Below are 21,898 nucleotides of genomic sequence, written 5' to 3'. Positions count from 1 at the left end.
TGAAAAATGCAACAATGACCTCATTACATTTGACTTTGTAGTAATTTAGCAGACACTCTTATCCAGGGTGACTCAGTTAGTGCATTCATCTTAAGATTGCTAGGTGGGACAATCACATATTACAGGTATAAAAAGTATATTTTTCCTCAATAAAGTAGCAATTTTTTTTCTAAATGTCCTCATAAAGGAGTAGCCTAGCCTAGTATGATTCTTGCCCTACGAAGCCTACAGGAAAGTGTCACTATTATAGCACCCACCTTGGTCTCTTTTGGTGCCAATAGTATCCAGCTGCAGCTGACACTCACACATCCTATAGGCCTATGTCCCTGTCAGTGTGCACCACATTGTATCGTAGACAGAAAAGCCCCTTCTGTAAAAATGTTCTCTAAATCAGTAGCAGGACATCCATCCCTGCAGCGATGCTGTCTGACCAGATGGATTTCACTGAAATTATTTGAGAGGCGAAACTCACAGCTAGGAAAAGGCAGGCAGACATTAAATCCCATGACAAACAATGAGTGGCAGCATGAACTTCCAACACCATCTACGGTGTACTCTATGCCTTAGATTCTAATGGTAATCGCCACACAAATATACACAGTAGCTGAAAAAAGTGTGGAGAAGGATGTTGCATAAATTGTAATGATTTATTCCGTCACTCCTAATTTCAAAACATGGACAAAATTGCTCCGAAGATAATTTGACATAAATGTGAAATATATATGCTTTATTTTCAAACGAGACTTTAAAAATGGCACATGACGTCAGGGTGTGTGAAGATTGACACAAATCGAAAATCTTGATTAGTTCTTTAATTTATATAAAAATGTAAGTTCTTATTTTTACTCTCAAATTACATATTTATGATTTAAAAAATGAGTTCAAGAAATGAATGCCTGTGTACAAAGCAGGTCATTGGACCCAACATTCTTATTCAGCAGGTAACAATTGCAACACTTTTCATTTTACAGGACCTTAAAACAGAAAATCACCGTATCAGTTTGTATTTACAAAGTGCAAGGAGGCATATACTACATATGGGGAATAATTTTCAGCCCTTATCAGAAATAATCTTGAGTGATTCGATAACGCATTAAAGTACAAATTTAAAATCCCTAAACTGCAACTGTGCCAAAGCAATACAGTACATCTCCACTGAGAAAACAAAGGACTGTCAAAAGGCAGATGTAATGGATCAACGATAGACCTTGTGTAAATATGATAAGAATCCCTCATTGGATGAGGAACAGCATCAAGATGCACTATTTAGTGGGAGCTAATATGCTTATTTTATAACACTGGTAGCTGACATATACAGCATCACAACTGAAAAGTGTTGATAGTCAAATGCGTTTTGGCTGAAATTTGATGGTACAGCGTCAGATTTCACCCTTTTGTAGAGGGTGTTCAATCAATAGAGGTAATATTAATTTGGCAACACTTATTAGCTATACACCAATAGAAAAACAACAAAATGTGTCAATTGTGCAAATAATACCTGTTTGCTAGTTTACGTGTTCCAGGTGATGATTATGACTGTTTCTTCTATCCTCTGACCCAGAGAATGACTACTCATTTTAAATACGTAAACAATGTATTTAAACCACGTCTCAATACAAAAAAACACATTAGACTGTGCAGTGTTTGGGGCCTTCATGGGGTCCTTCTGTGGGAGGTGGGGAGGGCATACATCTATACATCTACATTTGTTTATGTAGTGGCAGTGCACCCCTGCTAAATGCATATCGGTGAAACACTAGTGTGACTATGACCCGCTGGAGGATGTAATGTGATGTGATTCATAGCAGTTATCTAAATGTCCACCAGACTTTCTTTGACAAGAGCGCCGTCGGGCAACAGCCCTCAGAGAGACACCAGGCACATCAAAGCACTTTTTAACTCTCATCTGATGAAATGTGTGTTTACACTGTTATAATGTGTTTTAAACGGTTTACAAAGACTTCTCAATAACTCTCAATGTACACCAGAATCCTCTATCCTCAAAAAGGCACAGTGATATTCATCATCACGATGCACCTCGTAAACAAAATCAAAGATACCCATAAACAAAAAAAGAATGCAGTGGTGAACAGTTGAAATAATACAGTCATTTATGTAAATTCTCTGTAGGGTTTCACCGTAGTGAAAGACAACCAGACATACTGAAGTAGTCTATCTGTACTATGGCTCCAGGCCCTGGTCTCTGGCTGCAGCTTTTGGAGTCTGTAACTGCGGTGGGCTGGAATCTTTAAACCAGGTTGTACTCCTTCACATTGCATTAAAGAGTCTGTAACTGCGGTCGGCTGGAGTCTTTAAACCAGGTTGTACTCAGTAAAATTCAGCTGGAGCCTTCAAACCAGGTTGTACTCCTTCAGATTCAGCTGTAGCCTTTAAACCAGGTTGTATTCCTTCAGATTCAGCTGTAGCCTTTAAACCAGGTTGTATTCCTTCAGATTCAGCTGCAGAATGAAGTCCTTGACGGCGGCAAAGACAAATCGAATGTTCTCCGTGTCAGTGGCACAGGTGAAGTGGGAGTAGATTTTATCGCAATCTGGATTCAGGTCCACAAACATCTTCAAGATGAATTCTCTTCCTGCCTGTGGGTCCCGCTGGGGCCCTGAGGAGGAGGAGATATGATTAGTTATATGATTCATGAAATAATGTCACATCAGTTAATTTAACTCTTATATCAATCTAAACCAATATATTAAATATTGTTTCATATCTGGTGAAATTAACAAGGTATTGACCCAGCAGCACAGAGGAAGGGTGTTTGAAAGTGTACTGCCCACCGATTGTCTTAACTGGAACTGTGTGTGTGGTTTGAACATTGATTGTTTGTGAATCGCCGTCGGTGGCCACAGGGACCAAGAGGTTACAAATTGCGCCGCCAAGGATCGATTACAGGCCATAAGGGGCAAGGTCTTGTAAATGGTGTTAGACAGCTGCATCATATACATACAATAGTTTATTTATGATGTGCATTGTATATATGGTTTATTTAGGGTGTTTTTATCTATAAGGTATACTGGTGATATGATACAGGGCCAGCGCATGCACACCGTTTTTAAATGGGTTTTATAGTCAATTTAACTGTAAAAATATATTACCTGGTTAAATAATGGTGAAATTAAAACTAATTTTGCATTGGTAGTTTATGATCACATTTAGCTGTTCCATGCAAATTGAGCTTGTCTTTCTTTCATTAAATCCATGAAAAAAGGAGTTCTTACCATCATATTCAGGGAAGTAATCCACCAGATGTGAGAACAAGATTTTCTCCTGCATTAAGTCAATCTTATTCAAGAATAGAATGATTGAGGAATCTTTAAACCACGGGTAGGTTATTATTGTCCTGAACAACGCTTTGCTTTCCTCCATTCGATTCTGTGGAAAGTAAAAAAAAAACCCACAATGTTAAAGAGAACCTGTATTTGCCCTTCTTTTTTTCTAACTCCATGTTCAGAAATTCAATCTGGAGGGCCAGAGTGTGCCCAGCGTGCACTCTGGGCATTCGTAAATTAAGAGCGTTGTCATTGTCCATTTGTAAATTCAGTTTCGCTCTTGGGGAGTCCGCTTTGGCTGAGGAGTAGGGTTGATCCAACCGCTCTGATATGGATCCAGATTCCTATCAAAAGGCTGAACATACGTATCGTTACGATCCTAAGAAAATCCATACGGAAATTGTTAGCATTGTAAGATCAACTACGTGCAGACTTAGGGTGGAGTCATTAAAACTAGTTTTTCAACCACTCCACAAATTTCTTGTTAACAAACTAGTTTTGGCAAGTCGGCTTGGACAGCTACTTTGTCCATGACACAAGTAATATTTCCAATAATTGTTTACAGACAGATTATTTCACTGTATCACAATTCCAGTGACTCAGAAATGTATATACACTAAATTGACTGCGCTTTTAAACAGCTTGGAAAATTCCAGAAAATTATGTCATGGCGTTAGAAGCTTCTGATGATAATTCACATCATTTGAGTCAATTGCAGGTGTACCTGTGGAATGTACTTTGATGTAAAAAGTACAAATCAATCCCAGAACAGCAGAGGACCTTGTGAAGATGCTGGAGGAAACAAGTACAAAACATAACCTGAAAGGCTGCTCAGCAAGGAAGAAGCCACTGCTCCAAAACCGCCATAAAAAAAGCCAGACTACGGTTTGCAACTGCACATGGGGACAAAGATCATACTTTTTGGAGAAATGCCCTCTGGTCTGATCAAATAAAAATAGAACTGTTTGGCCATAATGACCATCGTTATGGAGGAAAAAGGGGAAGGCTTGCAAGCCAAAGAACACCATCCCAACCGTGAAGCACGGGGGTGGCAGCATCATGTGTGGGCGCTTTGCTGCAGGAGGGACTGGTGCACTGCACAAAATAGATGGCATCATGACAAAGGAAAATTATGTGGATATACTGAAGCAATCAGTCAGTAAGTTAAAGCTTGGTCGCAAATGCGTCTTCTAAATGGACAATGACCACAAGCATACTTCAAAGTTGTGGCAAAATGGCTTAAGGACAACAAAGTCAAGGAATTGAAGTGGCCATCACAATGCCTGACCTCAATCCCATAGAACATTTGTGGGCAGAACTGAACAAGTGAGCAAGGAGGCCTACAAAACCCGTTGGATTTCCACAAACCTGGATTTCCACATAAATTGGTAAAAACATGTGAAATGATCTTCCTCTAAGTCACAACATTAGACAAACACAGTGTGCTTAAACTAATAACACACAAATTATTGTATTTTCCCTGTCTATATTGAATACATAATTTAAACAGTATGTGAACCCCTAGGTTAATGACTTCTCCAAAAGAAGAACTGAAGTCAGATGTCAGCTAACCTGGAGTCCAATCAATGAGACGAGATTTGAGATGTTGGTTTGAGCTGCCCTGCAATATAAAACAACTCACCAAATGTGAGATTGCTATTCACATGAAGCATTGCCTGATGTGACCCATGCCTCAAACAAAAGAGATCTCAGAAGACCTAAGATTAAGAATTGTTGACTTGCATAAAGCTGGAAAGAGTTATAAAAGTATCTCTAAAAGTCTTGATGTTAATCAGTCCACAGTAAGACAAATTGTCTATAATTGAGAAAGTTCAGCACTGTTGCTACTCTCCCTAGGAGTGGCCGTCCAGAAAAAATGACTGCAATCTACTCTGTGAGTAGATGTTGTACATTAATGATCTGCCTTCTGTCTGTACTGGGTCTGAAGTTCAAATGTATGCAGATGATACAGTGATATATGTGCATGCAAAGAGCAAACAACAAGCTGCACAAGAACTCACTACTGTAATGGTCCAGGTTACAAAGTGGCTCAGTGACTCGTGTTTGCATCTCAATGTGAAAAAAACTGTTTGCATGTTCTTCACAAAGAGGGCAACAGATGCTACTGAGCCAGATGTCTATGTGTCAGGGGAGAAGCTCCAGGTGGTATCCAATTTTAAGTACCTTGGCATCATACTTGATTCCAACCTCTTTTAAAAAGCATGTGAAAAAGGTAATTCAAATAACTAAATTCAACCTAGCTAATTTCCGATTTATACGAAATTGTTTGACTACAGAGGTAGCAAAACTGTACTTCAACTCTATGATACTCCCCCACTTAACATACTGCTTGACTAGTTGGGCCCAAGCTTGCTGTACAACATTAAAACCTATTCAGTCTGTCTACAAACAGGCTCTCAAAGTGCTTGATAGGAAGCCCAATAGCCATCATCATTGTCACATCCTTAGAAAGCATGAGCTCGAGTTGGGAAAATCTTGTGCAATACACCGACGCATGTCTTGTATTCAAGATCCTTAATGGCCTGGCTCCCCCTCCACTCAATATTTTTGTTAAACAGAAAACCCAGACATATGGCAGCAGATCCACAAGGTCTGCCATGAGAGGTGACTGTATAGTTCCCCTAAGGAAAAGCACCTTTAGTAAATCTGCATTCTCTGTGAGAGCTTCCCATGTCTGGAATACACTGCCATCAGACTCACATAACTGCACCACATATCACACTTTCACAAAATGCTTGAAGACATGGCTAAAGGTCAATCAGATTTGTGAACATGGTCCCTAGCTGTGTGTTGCCGCTTTCCATGTTGTCTGTAGCTTGTGAGGTGTGGAAACACTGTTGCTTTTATGAATTTTGTCTTGCTGCTTTTTATATTTGTCCTATGTTGCTATGTCTTGCTTGTTCTATGTTGCTATTGTCTATATTGTAATTGTTTTTAATAACCTGCCCAGGGACTGCGGTTGAAAATTAGCCGGCTGGCTAAAACCGACACTTTTACTGAATCGTTGATTAATGTGCACTGTCCCTGTAAAAATAAAAAATAAACTCAAACTCAAGAGCACAGCGTGAATTTTATTTTATTTGTAAAAAAAAATGCACCTTTATTTTACTAGGCAAGTCAGTTAAGAACAAATTCTTATTTTCAATGACAGCCTAGGAACAGTGGGTTAACTGCCTGTTCAGGGGCAGAACGACAGATTTGTACCTTGTCAGCTCGGGGATTCAAACTTGCAACCTTTCGGTTACTAGTCCAACGCTCTAACCACTAGGCTACCCTGCCGCCCCAATGCTCAATGAGGTTAAGAATAATCCTAGAGTGTCAGCTAAAGATTTACAGAAATCTCTCTACATCTCTGTTGACGAGTCTATGATACAGAAAACACTCAACAAGAATGGTGTTCGTGGGAGGACACCATGGAAGAAGCCACTGCTGTCCAAAAAAACATTGCTGCATGTCTTAAGTTCGCAAAAGAGTACCTGGATGTTCCAGCAAAATATTCTGTGGACAGATTAAACTAAATTTGAGTTGTTTGGAAGGAACACACTATGTGTGGAGAAAAAAAAGGCACACAAACATCAAAACCTCATCCTAACTGTAAAGTATGATGGATGGAGCATCATGGTTTGGGTCTGGACAACTGGCTTTCATCGACGGAAAAATTAATTCCCATGTTTATCAAGACATTTTTCAGGAGAATATAAGGCTATCTGTCCACCAATTAAAGCTCAACAGAAGTTGGGTGATGCAACAGGACAATGACCCAAAACACAGTAGTAAATCAACAACAGAATGGCTTCAACAGAAGAAAATACACCTCCTGGAGTGGCCCAGTCAGAGTCCTGACCTCAACTTGATTGAGATGCTGTGGTATGACCTCGAGAGCGGTTCACACCAGACATCACAAGAATATTGCTGAACTGAAACAGTTTTGTAAAAGAGGAATGGTCCAAAATTCCTCCTGACTGTTGTGCAGGTCTGATCCGCGACTACAGAAAACTTTTGGTTGAGGTTATTGCTGCCAAAGGAGGGTAACCAGTTATTAAATCCAAGGGTTCACAGTTTTTCCACCCTGTACTGTGAATGTTTACACGGTGTGTTCAATAAAGATATGAAACGTATCATTGTTTGTGTGTTATTACTTTAAGCAGACTGTGTTTGTCTATTGTTCATGAAATCCAGGTAAATCCTTAAGGGTTCACATAACTTTTCTTGCCACTGTATGTGATCAACAGAGAGGTATATTTTCTGGGTGATTTATATATTGACCAGCTTCCATCAAACTGCCCACTCAAGAAAAAGTTTTAAACTGGTTTGGGTTATCAGTCAACCTACCAGGGTAGTTAAAAACAGCATAGGAATGAATTCATCAACATGTAATGATCAGATCTTTACTAATGCTGCAGGAATTTGCTTGAAAGCAAGATCACAATATAGTTGCGATATCTAGGAAAACCAAAGTTCCAAAGGATGGGCCTAATTGTCACGTTCTGACCTTAGTTATTTTATTATGTCTTTGTTTTAGTATGGTCAGGGCGTGAGTTGTCTATGTTCCTTTTTCTATGTTTTGGGATTTCTGTGTTTGGCCTGGTATGGTTCTCAGAGGCAGCTGTTTATTGTTGTCCCTGATTGACAACCATATTTAGGTTGCCAGGTTTCACTTTTGAGTCCTTGCTACTCCTCCTCAGAAGAGTAAGAGGAAAGCCGTTACACTAATATTGTGTATAAGAGGTCATGCAAGAAGTTTTGTAGTGATTCCTATATTATTGATGTAATGAATATGTTGGTCCGTAGTGTGTAATGAGGAGCAAACAGACACTGCACTTGACACATTTATGAAATTGCTTATTCCAGTTGCTAATAAGCATGCACCCTTTATGAAAATGACTGTAAAAACTGTTAAATCCCCGTGGATTGATGAGGAATTTAAAAAGTGTCTGGTTAAGAGGGATGAGGCAAAAGGAATGGCAAATAAGTCTGGCTGCACAACCGATTGGTAAACTTATTGCAAATTGAGAAATCATGTGACTAAACTGAATAAAAATAAACTACACTATGAAACAAAGATGAATGATAGTAAAAAGCTTTGGAGCACCTTAAATTGAAATCTGGGAAACAAGGCACACTCAGCGCCATCATTCATTGAATCAGATGGCTCATTCATAACAAAATTAACTGATATTGCCAACTACTTTAATTATTTTTTCATTGGCAAGATTATCAAACTTAGGTATGACATGCCAACAACAAATGCTGACACAACACATCCAAGTATTTCTGACCAAATTATGAAAGACAAGCATTGTCATTTTAAATTCCGTAAAGTTAGTGTGGAAGAGGTGAAAAAATGATTGTTGTCTATCAACAATGACAAGCCGCCAGGGTATGACAACTTGGATGGAAAATGACAGAGGATAATAGCGGACCATATTTCCACTCCTATTTGCCATATTTTCAATTTAAGCCTACTAGAATGTGTGTGCCCCTAGGCTTGGAGGGAAGCAAAAGTCATTCCGCTACCTAAGAACATTAAAGCCCCCTTTACTGGCTCAAATAGTCAACCAATAAGCCTGTTACCAACCCTTACTAAACTTTTGGGGAAAAAAATGGTGTTTGACCAGATAGCATTGTATTTTACAGTAAACAAATTGACAAACTTTCAGCATGCTTTTAGGGAAGGACATTCAACAAGCACAGCACTTACACAAATTACTTATGATTGGCTGAGAGAAATTTATGATAAAAACATTGTGGGGGCTGTTTTGTTAGCCTTCACTGCAGATTGACAATATCAATCATAGTTTGCTGCTGGCAAAACTTGTGTTATGGCTTTACACCCCCTGCTACATTGTGGATAAAGAATGACCTGCCTAACAGAACACAGACAGTGTTCTTTAATGGAAGCCTCTCCAACATAATCCAGGTAGAATCAGGAATTCCCCAAGGCAGCGGTCTAAGCCCATAACTTTTTTCAATCTTTACTAATGAATTCAAATCAACGTTTATTTGTCACGTGCGCCGAATACAACAAATGCTTATTTACTGTCTGTAACCAATGGTGGGGGGAAAAGAGGTGTGTGTGTAGGTAAGTAAATAAATAAAACAACAGTATAAAGACATTTGAAAAAAAAGAGTAGCAAGGCTATATACAGACACTTGTTAGTCAGGCTTATTGAGGTAGTATGTACATGTAGGTATTGTTAAAGTGACTATGCATATATGATGAACAGAGAGTAGCAGAAGCTTAGAAAGAGGGGTTGGCGGGTGTTGGGACACAATGCAGATAGCCCGGTTAGCCAATGTGTGGGAGCACTGGTTGGTCAGGCCAATTTAGGTAGTATGTACATGAATGTATAGTTAAAGTGACTATGCATATAAGATAAACAGAGAGTAGCAGCAGCGTAAAAGAGGGGTTGGGGGGGCACACAATGCAAATAGTCCGGGTAACCATTTGGTTACCTGTTCAGGAGTCTTATGGCCTGGGGGTAAAAACTGTTGAGAAGCCTTTTTGTCCTAGACTTGGCACTCCGGTCCTGCTTGCCATGCGGTAGTAGAGAGAACAGTCTATGACTGGGTTGGCTGGGGTCTTTGACAATTTTCAGGGCCTTCCTCTGACAACGCTTGGTGTAGAGGTCCTGGATGGCAGGCAGCTTTGCCCCAGTGATGTACGGACGTGAGTGCTACGGGTTTGTAGTCATTTAGGCAGGTTGCCTTTGTGTTCTTGGGCACAGGGACTATGGTGGTCTGCTTGAAGCATGTTGGTATTACAGACTAAATCAGGGACATGTTGAAAATGTCAGTGAAGACACCTGCCAGTTGGTCAGCACATGCCCGGAGCACACGTCCTGGTAATCCGTCTGGCCCCGCAGCCATGTGTGTGTTGAGCTGTTTAAAGGTCTTACTCACGTCGGCTACGGAGAGAGTGATCACAAAGTCGTCCGGAACAGATGATGCTCTCATGCATGCCTGAGTGTTGCTTGCCTCGAAGCAAGCATAGAAGTAATTTAGCTTGTCTGGTAGGCTCGTGTCACTGGGCAGCTCGCGGCTGTGCTTCCCTTTATAGTCTAATAGTTTGCAAGCCCTGCCACATCCGTCGAGTATCAGAGCCGGTGTTGCATGATTCAATCTTAGTTCTGTATTGATGCTTTGCCTGTTTGATGGTTCGTCGCAGGGCATAGCAGGATTTCTTGTAAGCTTCCGGGTTAGAGTCCCGCACCTTGAAAGCGGCAGCTCGACCCTTTAGCTCAGTGCGAATGTTGCCTGTTATCCATGGCTTCTGGTTGGGGTATGTACGTACAGTCACTGTGGGGACAATGTCCTCAATGCACTTATTGATAAAGCCAGTAACTGATGTGGTGTATTCCTCAATGTCATCGGAAGAATCCCGGAACATGTTCCAGTCTGTGATAGCAAAGCAGTCCTGTAGTTTAGCATCTGCTTCATCTGACCATGTTTTTATAGACCGAGTCACTGGTGCTTCCTGCTTTAATTTTTGCTTGTAAGCAGGAATCAGGAGGATAGAGTTGTTGTCGGATTTATGGAGGTCGAGGGAGAGCTTTGTACGAGTCTCTGTGTGTGGAGTACAGGTGATCTAGAATTTTTCTCCCTCTGGTTGCACATTTAACATGTTGATAGAGATTTGGTAGAACTGATTTAAGTTTCCCTGCATTAAAGTCTCCGTCCACAAGGAGCGCCGCCTCTGGGTGAGTGGTTTCCTGTTTGCTTATTTCCTTATACAGCTGACTGAGTGCGGTCTTAGTGCCAGCATCTGTCTGTGGTGGTAAATAAACAGCCACGAAAAGTAGAGCTGAGAACTCTCTAGGCAAGTAGTGTGGCCTGCAATTTATCACAATATACTCTGCTTCAGGCGAGCAAAATCTAGAGACTTCCATAGATTTCGTGCACCCGCTGTTGTTGAATATAGCTAGCTGAATATCCATGTCGTCGTGCAGCCACGATTCCGCGATGCATAGAATATTACAGTTTTAGATGTCCCGTTGGTAGGATATTCGTGATCATACCTAGTCTAGTTAATTGTCCAATGATCGCACGTTGGCGAGTAATATTGACGTAACGGTAGCTTTCCTAGTTGCCTTCTGCGGGTCCGGATGAGGCATCCGGCTCTTTGTCCTCAGCGTTGCTTCCTTTTGCGAATAATTGGGATGTCTGCCCTGTGGGGTGTTTGGAGAATATGTGTGAGTCCTGCTTGTTGTGGTTGTTGTTGTTGTTGTTGTTGAAGAAGAAATCTTTGTCTAGTCCGAGGTGAGTGATCTCTGTCCTGATATCCAGAAGGTATTTTCTTCCATAAGATACGGTTGCAGAAACATTATGTACAAAATCATTTACAAATATTGTGAATTGCCACTGGCTTTGAGGAAAGGCAGAGTGTCTATGTATGCGGATGACTCAAAGGTATACATGCTACTACACAGTAGTAGTCAGCTACTACTGCGACTGAAATTACTGCTACACTTAAAGAGTTGCAGTTAGTTTCAGAGTGGGTGGCAAGGAATAAGTTAGTCCGAAATATTTCTAAAACTAAAAGCATTGTATTTGGGACAAAATCATTCACTAAAGCCTAAATCTTGTAATAAATAATGTGGCAATTGAGTAAGTTGAGGTGACTAAACTGCTTGGAGTAACCCTGGATTGTAAACTGTCATGGTGAAAACATATTGATACAACAGTATCAATGGGGAGAAGTATGTCCATGATAAGACGCTGCTCTGCCTTCTTAACAGCACTGTCAACAAGGCAGGTCCTACAGGCCCTAGTTTCTACCTTCTTAACAGCACTGTCAACAAGGCAGGTCCTACAGGCCCTAGTTTTTTTGCACCTGGACTACTGTTCAGTCATGTGGTCAGGTGCCACAAATAAGGAAAATTGCAATTGGTTCAGAACAGGGCAGCACGGCTGGCCCTTGGACATACACAGAGAGCTAATATTAAATAGTTGCATGTCAATCTCTCCAGGCTCAAAGTGGAGGAGAGATTGACTTCATCACTGCTTGTATTTATGAGAGGTATTGACATGTTGAATGTACGAGCTGTCTTTCTGAACTACTGGGGCACAGCTCAAGACACCCAGGCATACCCCACAACACGTCACAAGAGGTCTCTTCACAGTCCCCAAGTCCAGAACAGACTATGGAAGGTGTACAGTACTACATTAAGCTGACTACATGGAACTCTATTACATATCAAGTAACACATTCAAGCAGTAAAATTAGATTTAAAAAACTGATAAAAAAAAAACACCTTATGGAACAGCGGGGACTGTGAAGCAACACAAACATAGGCGCATATACACACACACACACACACACACACACACACACACACACACACACACACACGGATTTGGTACTCTATATATGTGGTAGTGGTGAAGTAGGGGACTGAGAGCACACAGTCTGTGATGTAATGTTTTTAAAATCGTATAAACTGCCTTCATTTTGCTGGACCCAAGGAAGAGCTGCCTTGGCAGCAGCTAATGGGGATCCATAATAAATACACATTTTGAAGCTGATCTACCCCCCCAAAAACATTTTTGGAACAGATCTTGTGTTGAAATTCTGACATACAATAATACCTTTCAGAGTTTTGGCAATTTCATCTCACCAACAAAAAAAACGTACACCTATGAGAAGTGCTACCCAAACAAACATAACACAGTATAAAAACAATGGAAGTCAGGGAGACCGGAAAGACGTATCCCGCACGTTTTCAAGTTAAAAGTCTCCATTCTCTTTTACTCCTCAGTTGAGTTTACTTCACATTTAGGTAGCTCATGTAATAGATTTGTTTGCCAGCGCTAGTCTAGATAATACTAGCTGTATTATGCCTAAAACAGTAAAGTGTCAGTCTGCTAGGTGTATCTCTACAGCATGGGCATATCTCTGGGTGACGTGGACATCCCCATGCATACACCTTATCAAAATACGACTAATTCAATATTGCACCATCCCATTCTCTGGACTCTGTCTGCAATCATAACCAGTAGTATCTACCAGGAATAATGAAACATAGATTCACCAAGCATCTATTCTTGTTCTTTGAATTATGTATGACCACTGGAGTTTTTGCCACTCAAAATCTTGCTAAAGCATATTCTGTAGGAGGGGTTAATATACATTTAAAATAATTGGACATGATTAATATGAATCGGGTCATGAACATACAGTTCACTCAAAGTATTCAGATCCGTTCATTTTTTCCACGTTATTCTTATTCTAAAATTAATTAAATAGTTTTTTAGATCTCAACACAGTACACTATAAAGACAAAGCAGAATCAGGTTTTTAGACCATTCTAACCAGTACTTTGTTGAAACACCTTTGGCAGCGATTTCAGCCTCAAGACTTCTTGGGTATGACGCTACAAGCTTGGCATATACCTTTATTTGGAGAGTTTCTCCCATTCTTCTCTGCAGATCCTCTCAAGCTCTGTCAGGTTGGATGGGGAGCATCGTTGCACAGCTATTTTCAGGGATGTTCGATAGGGTTCAAGTCCGGGTTCTGGCTGGGCCACTCAAGAACATTCAGAGACTTGTCCCAAAGCCACTCCTGCGTTGTCTTGGCTATGTGCTTAGGGTCGTTGCCCTGTTGGAAAGTGAACCTTCACCCCAGTCTGAGGTCCTGAGCGCTCTGGAGCTGGTTTTCATCAAGGATCTCTCTGTACTTTGCTCCGTTCATCTTTCCCTCGATCCTGAATAGTCTCCCAGTCCCTGCCACTGAAAAACATCCCACAGCATGATGCTGCCAGCACCATGCTTCACGTAGGGATGGTATTGGCCATTTTAGGATAAGGCTGTAACGTAACAAAATGTGGAAAAAGTGAAGGGGTCTGAATACTTCCCAAATGCACTCTATGTACAATGAAATTAACAAGAGAGGTTAAACGTAGGCTAAGTCTGGCATAAGCTTATTCCCACACTTTACAATAACTCTGTTGCAATGGTTTTAGGTAGTCTCCTTATAGGCTATTCCCTCCATCACAACGCAGCTGCCCAGTTGAAGAGCTTGTGATCTCCATGCAGCACCACGCGCCTTCAGAAAAGTACCGCTCATCCTCAGAAGATGCCCTTCTGGAGGCATTCAGCCATAGAGTCATTATACCCTAATGTAGGCCTATTTGCCTACTAGCCAAATAAATTGCAGATGATGCATGATGGGTGACACTCGTCATTCCAACATATTTGAACATTTAATTCATCCTTCATTCAGTTCAGTCAGTCAGTCATCCATTCTGTCATTTGTCTGAGTTGCAATAGGAACTAAATCAAAGAGAATAGAACAGTCTTTTCCGTTTGTTTATTGAAATTAATGTGTATTCAAAATTATTTAAATTCTCCAAAGTTCTTTACTTTAACACTTTAATAATTAAATGTTTAATTTAGGCCTATCCAAAAAAAAAAAAAAAATAGGCATCGACTTGTAGGCATTGCAATTTAGGCTATCATTTTGGGTACTGGTGTCTTGTGGAATAATGTTAGAATAATTTGGGGGTTTTATAACTGTTTATATTATAAGGCTACCCTTAAAAAGAGACCCTGTATTTAGAGGCTCACAGGCCTCTAAATACATTCAAAAAAATATTTGAAGAAGCACGTACAGTGGCTGATAGAGAAAACAGATCTGGCAATAAGAATAGACTATAGATAGTCTTGACCATTTGGGACTCCTTGGCTATTTCGCTCAGGACAGGTTATAGCCAAGACTTTATTTATTGATATGGATATAACCTCTGTGTGATGGGGTTGTGCAATGCAAATGGCTATAACAAGCCTACATGCAGAGTGGAATTCACAAATACAACACTCAAAATGCCTAATATAAGGCCTACAGTCCGTGCTCCCAAATACTGGGAAAAATGTGATTCATTAGTTTACATGATCACCACAATATCCCCACGGGGCTATAAAAATAAATTATGCAATTATATGGCCATTAAATAACACACAACGGCATTGTATATTTATATAGTGGGATAGGCCTAGCATAAATCATATATACTTTCTATTTTGCATCTCAGGCGGTTATTCTCGACAAGGCTCTTCTGTCTTTATCACAAGTCATTTGTTGAAGGCCCAAGACTATACTACGCCATCTACTGATATAACGTTGTTATTGAATGCAGTTCTAAAACAAGCTTTAGACTTTTATTTTGGAAATGAAACCGGAAGCTGCAAACCCTAACGTCTGGGCTAAAGTTGCTTGATTGACTAGCTACATTCGGTTCATGTCCTTGGCAGATGCCACATTACTGACAAAAGTTTGTACCGATAAAAAATATTTTTTTAACCAAGGGCGACGTAAAGTAAGAATTGAACGTGTAAATGTTAATTCATAGTCGTAACACGTTTACAGATGTATTTTAACATTTACGTTTCATTTTTCACGCATGGCTTTTCTTACGATCCCAATAATTTACGCATGGATTTTCTTACAATCCTAACGATATGTACGTTCAACCGTTCGGCAGGTATCTGGCTCCATATTCTGACCTCACAACAGCAGTCAAGCATCCAAGCTAACTGGCTAATGTTGACTAGCTTACTAGCTACTTCCAGACACAAATGAGAGAACACCTCAGTCTGAGCATTTTACCAGCAGAGCTGGTTAGGCTGTTTTCATGTTACCCAGAGTGTTGGTGACTGTTACTGTGCTGCTGGACCCAGCGTTCTACACAGTCAGTGTGGACAATTACTTTGCAGTGATTGTGCATGATGCAAATACTGTAGAAAAAAACAGCCCTTGTGTTTGTTCCAAGAATCATTACAGTGACTGAAGGGCTCCCCCTGCAGGTGAACACTAAGCACAACCCCTGAGCTGGTCAAAGTCCAGTTCAAATGTAGCATGTGCGTTACAAAACAAACGTGAGTGTTCCTATTAAAACTTTGGGAGCATTCAAACAGTGTGTGGGGTATTCTCCTTCTTTTTCTCTGAGAACACGTAGCCTGGTCCCAGATCTGTACGTGCATTTAGCCAACTCCTACGACTATAGGAGTTGTCATACAACAATAATCAGAGGGGTTAGCTAAAGTGCAGATCTGGGCACAAGCGAAGTCTAACTCCAACCCTATGGCGGAGTGTGAATGGATATCAGCTGAGGCAGACTGGCGTTGGGCTCCGGGAAAATCTGGGTCATCTTCACATAACTGGTTTGGGCTGATTCAACATTTAGCACTGGAACAATGTGCCTCTGTGTTCAGACTGACTAGGTGATTATCTCTCTCCTGGATCCTCTCCTCCACTAGCAGAGATCCAGTCATAAAGAGATAGCAAGAGGGAGAGAGTTTGGCCAACTTTCTAGTACAATGCCATGTATCTCTGTCTCTAAGCATTCAATCAATCCATTCATAAGTTCAAGCAGCTCAGTTAGGTAGCTCGGTTTAGAATTGTCATTATTCAGCGGATTGCCATTGGTCAGTATTGTCCAGGAGGTGCCAACATGGCTGCCGTGGATTTTAGGAGCACCATGTCCTCTAAGAACACCATCGTGCTTTGGACTGTTGAAAGTGCAATGACCAAACTCACCTCATTGTCAGATTCTACCAGGACCTGGTCGTATTCACTGAGAGCCACCAGAAACATGATGGAGGTGACATTCTCAAAGCAGTGGATCCATTTCCGCCTCTCGGACCTCTGGCCACCCACATCCACCATTCTGAGAACAGCAGCACAGCACCATGAGGTTTAGGGGCAACTCTCAACAGGCAGGTATAGAGAACACAGAGTTCTAATGGGTTATGATGAGTTATTACATTAACGTCAATATGTACTGTACCGAAAAGCATGGAGATGGAGAAACATCCATTTGTATTTGAATAATTCAAAATGGAGTCTTTTAATACCAGTTACTTTTCTAGGATCATCTTGATCAATTGTGTTCAGCAGACAGGGATGGAATAGTAGGCTATGTGGATGTTTACCTGAAGACCACACTCTGGAGGTCAAAGGGGTACTCTATGATGCCTGTGGTAGGGACCCTGACCCTGAGCACGTCTTGCTGGGTCGGGACATAAGATGACTCAGCTATACGGTCCAGTGCATTCAAGTAGCTGAAAGGGCATGAGAGAAATGGGGTTATTTATTATTATTATTATTATCATCATGTTAACAGTTTTGTTACTCATTAGGTCACTTTTCAGAAAAACACAGAAGTCTTAAAATACAGATCTTTCAGCCGATCATCACAATAGCAATCAATCTGGCCATTGGATCGCTTTTATTGTTTACCTGAATCTGCACAGCCTTTTATGCCTGAGATGTAACTGGCATTGGACACAGTGGCAACTATTTGGGAAGAGTGTGGGGAGTAGTCACTGGTCTGTGTCCACTCACTATTTGGCAATCTAAACTAGAGGTTTGGTATTGGTTTACTCACTATTTGGCAGAGTCTGAGAGCTGGTATTCCCTCTTCCGATTGTAGCATTCCTGGATCCCTGGGTCATTCCATAGACTCTTAATGGCGTCAACGTACGGATTTGTAAACATTGTGACCTTCTCTACATCCACTTCGATGACAATATTTGCATGGCCCTGAAATAGGAGAGAGAAAGAGAACGGGAAATAGATCATTACATAATAGACCTAGAGAGGCATTTGTCTGAGTGATCATGTTTATTGTAAATGGAAGCCAAAGAATTGTGTTAGCTTGGCCTCAGACCTATCTAGAATTTAAATGTGTGTTAGTGCGTGGCAGTTAGCACATAGCTGTGAGGTAGTGAATTTGTATGATTACTAGGCCCCATATGGTGGCTTTAAGGTAAGGGATAGAGAGCTACGTGATTAAGCAAAGGTCATTTTGTCTCGTGGCATATTGGTCCCAGGAGTTGCCCTACTTTACGTGTGTGCCAACAGTCAACCACATGTGTACCTTTTACAAGGCCTTCAGTCTGTCATCCTGCTCAAGTAACTAATGACATCATCAACTAGGCAGAAAGTAAACAAAGTTACAGATATCATAACGACATCACCTGATCCTTCACTACAATCCTCACTGAGACTCAGAGACTGTAGAAACAAATAAAAGGTCTGTACAAACATGGGCCTAGCCAGGTCCGCAGGTTTTTCTGACAATGAAAAGCTTATAGCCTAGAGGCTATAACTAAAGCCTAGAGTGTTTCCAGAGTGGTGTCAAGGCCTGGAAAAACTCAAAATGTTGGCAAAAAAAAACAGGCAAAGTTGGTATAAATGGAACAACAGAAGGGTCACCTGGTTGTCTTCACACTTGTACGGGATTTGAAGGGTCTCCATAGCATGGATCATGGACTGCATGGCAGTGAAGATGTTCTGGTACACCAGCTTGGTGAAGCCTCGCTTGTCCTCCTCGGAGTAGCCCGTCCCATGGATGATCCTCATCTGCTTGATGAAGGTGCTCTTCCCACTCTCACCAGTCCCTGGGAAGAAAAAGCTCAGAGATTAACTCTGTTTGACAGTAGCCTGCCACTGCTGATGAAAGCCAATGCACATTTTAGGCTTATTATAGTGTCATTTTTATATTGTCAATTTGATGGACACGCGACATGTAGATTAAACTATTGCTGAGTAACCCAAACATTTTGATTGAATACAATTTTTCAACTGCACTTTGTTTTGACCATGGAATGTTGATACAACAGTTTCAGGGTGTGGTCTATTGTGTGCTGTATCTGTCACAGGAACATATTTCTGATCTCCGGACCTAAACGACAGTGATCCATGACAATAATTGATTGATTTCTAAGAAATGTGGCCCCTATGCAATTAATCAACCTAACGTTTATAGTAGCAATGGTAACCCTTCCTTCGTCACCTAACAAATTACATGAGCCTGGTTGCTGTCGACATTCTTTCCTTGAGTTATAACCCAGCAGGGTGACAGTTGTGAGCTGGATGTGCGAACGTAATAAATTATTCTACATATTTAAGTTATATAAACATCAGAGTACCAAAAGACATTACACTACAATAAACATAATGGATAAGCCTGGTGGGAGGAGCTACATGAGGACAGGCTCATTGTAATGGCTGGAATGGAATAGATGGAAATGAGTCAAACATGTGGTTTCCATATGTTTGATGTGTTTGATAACTTTCCAAATATTCCATTCCAGCCATTACAATGAGCCCCTCCTCCTACAGCTCCTCCCACAAGCCTCTAAAACATTGTTTTCTTGGCAATATCTCAAATAAATTCAAATTGCCAGGCAATATGTTTTTTTTATAGGCATGTGCATTGAAATAACATATACAATGTACACTGATAGAGTCAGTGATATTATGAACATGTTTCAAATAATGATACAATGTCATATTAGCGCTTTGAGTGGTAATTAGAACTGTGATCGTTGGTTTACCGAGAAGCAACAGCTTAAACTCGCGGCGCGAGTCTTTCTTGTCCCGGCGAAGCTGTCTTTCGATCTCGTCGTTGATCCGTCGAGCCTCCTTTCCCTCTTCGCTGAGGCAACAGGCCCCTACGGAGCCCAGAGTCATGACTCTTGATAACACTTACTTTTGGGGTCGAGGAGGTAGGCCTATATTCCAAAGTGAAATTAAATTAAAATTAAAAAAATGTTAAGGCGATAAACATTGTCACTTTGTTAAATAAATTGTTATATTTAACTAAAATAAATGTCCTCCCTCAGCACTGACTGAATTCTCTATCTACAGTGCCATGCATAGCCTACGCTCTAGTGTCCACAGTAAAAGCCAAGCGTAATAATGCGAATACAATTCCCAGAAACTGATTGAACCTTGGCAGAAACAGACCACTTGTTATTTTATATTTATGTAAACTACGGTCCCATTACGAAATGCAATAGGTGCCAATCCGTTGGGAGAATGAATAATGAAATAGCAACATGTAAACAGAAAAGCAAATCTTTACCTCCAATAGTTGAACTCCGGGTGTGGTGAGTGAATATGGCGGACTTTTACTCCAGATCACCATAAATGTATAAAAAACGAAATTCCATTATTCCACAGGAGTAACAAAAAATAATCCCATACCACAATATGTTCCTTTTGAATTGGTCTTCATTGAAGATGCATTGCTTAACGTTGTTATATTTTTTCTATTGTCCCCTTTGCTTGTCCCATCTGTAATTTCATTAGGTACAGAATACAGTGTACTCTGACTGGACCCTATGTGAACCTAGCAGCAAAAAGGCAAGGAGCCATAAAAATAAAAGTGCTCTACACAGTAAAACATTTTCTTCATATTTATCCACCCTTTAGTCATTCTTTTTCAACATCACTCATCATTGCCTTTATTTACGTTTTTCTCTTCGTCATTATTCTACATCTTAATAATTTTCACCAACATAAAAAGTGTGGGCCCATGAACGGGGTGTGTCGGACAGTTTCTCTCTAAGTAGAGGACTCTTATTTTCACACAATTCTAGCCATTATTGCTGCCAGCTGCTGTCGTGTTGTGCTGGCGTAACTCAAGCCCCGAACCATGTGACGTTAGGAGAGGGTGTGTTTAGCTGGGAAAGGATCATGAAGGCATGTCGCTCAATATGTTACATTGTAATGAAACAACTGTCTGGTGGCACAGAAAAAGGGTGGGCAGTTCACTACTTACATAAACACTTAACATATATTGGATTGAAGAATATAGAGGCTAATTTCACAAATGTTAAATGTGTTATTACATGTTATTGACGACAGTATACCAAAAATTAGGAACACCACCGAGGGCCGAGTGTCTGCAGATTTTCGCTCCTCCCCTGCACTTCATTGATAAATTAAGGTCACTAATTAGTAAGGAACTCCACTAACCTGATTGTCTCGGTCTTAATTTAAAGGAACAGTGGTGGAGAAAGTACACAATAGTCATACTTGAGTAAAAGTAAATATACCTTAATAGAAAATTACTCAAAACTTAAAGTAACACAGTAAAACACTACTTGAGTCAAAATAAGTAGTTGGTTTTAAATATACTTAAGTATCAAAAGTAAAAGTAAATGCAATACATACTTTCAAATTCCTTATATGAAACCAGACAGCATGATTTAAAATACAGTTAGCTAGGGGCACACTCCAACACAGACATAATTTACAAACAAAGCATTTTTCTTTAGTGAGTCCTCAGATCAGAGGCACTAAGGATCACGTGTCCTCTTGCTAAATGACAGAATCTGACATTTTCCTGTCCTGCTAAGCATTCGAAATGTAGCAAGCACTTTTGGGTGTCAGGAAAATGTTTGGGTGTAAAAATTACTGTAGTCAAGTAAATGTTGTCAAAAATATAAACGCAGAATGTCAAGTGTTGGTCCCATGTTTCATGAGCTGAAATAAAAGGTCTCTGAATTTTTCCATAAGCATAAAAACCTTATTTCTCTCCAATTTTGTGCACAAATTTGTTTACATCCCTGTTAGTAAGAATTTCTCCTTTACCAAGACATTCCATCCACCTGACAGGTGTGGCAGATCAAGAAACGGATTATATAGCATGATCATTACACAGGTGCACCTTGTGCTAGGGACAATAAAAGGACACTAAAATCTGCAGTTTTGTCACACAACACGAAGTCACAGCTGTCTCAAGTTGAGGGAGCGTGCAATTGGCAGGCTGACCTGCAGGAATGTCCACCAGAGCTGTTTTTAT

At 40.5% G+C, this 21,898-nt stretch overlaps 1 protein-coding gene across 1 annotated transcript; it reads right to left on the bottom strand.

Moving 5' to 3' along the window:
* Nucleotides 1–633: 633 nt before the first annotated feature.
* Nucleotides 634–21,139, bottom strand: LOC118391500 (guanine nucleotide-binding protein G(q) subunit alpha-like). Its single transcript, XM_035782960.2, has 8 exons — nt 20,174–21,139; nt 19,644–19,820; nt 18,520–18,704; nt 17,690–17,844; nt 17,235–17,363; nt 16,840–16,969; nt 3,234–3,387; nt 634–2,617 (listed from the first exon to the last, which is right to left on the bottom strand). The coding sequence occupies exons 2-8, from the start codon at nt 19,777–19,779 to the stop codon at nt 2,430–2,432; spliced, it is 1,077 nt and encodes a 358-aa protein (XP_035638853.1). The 5' UTR covers nt 19,780–19,820; nt 20,174–21,139; the 3' UTR covers nt 634–2,429.
* Nucleotides 21,140–21,898: the final 759 nt, after the last annotated feature.

This window comes from Oncorhynchus keta, chromosome 12 (assembly GCF_023373465.1).
Source record: "Oncorhynchus keta strain PuntledgeMale-10-30-2019 chromosome 12, Oket_V2, whole genome shotgun sequence".
In the NCBI taxonomy this organism is placed as follows: Eukaryota; Metazoa; Chordata; class Actinopteri; order Salmoniformes; family Salmonidae; genus Oncorhynchus; species Oncorhynchus keta.
The sequence above is the reverse complement of the archived record's forward strand: the minus strand, read 5'-3'. Positions and strand labels throughout refer to the sequence as shown.

What these genes read in the sequence shown, in the direction of transcription:
- LOC118391500 (XM_035782960.2), bottom strand. Translation starts at nt 19,779, where the DNA reads ATGACTCTGGGCTCCGTAGGGGCCTGTTGCCTCAGCGAAGAGGGAAAG. An exon ending in GTTTAAGCTGTTGCTTCTCG is followed by an intron (nt 18,705 to 19,643) that starts GTAAACCAACGA and finishes TTTTCTTCCCAG; the next exon opens with GGACTGGTGAGAGTGGGAAG. An exon ending in CTCCAGAGTGTGGTCTTCAG is followed by an intron (nt 16,970 to 17,234) that starts GTAAACATCCAC and finishes TGCTGTTCTCAG; the next exon opens with AATGGTGGATGTGGGTGGCC.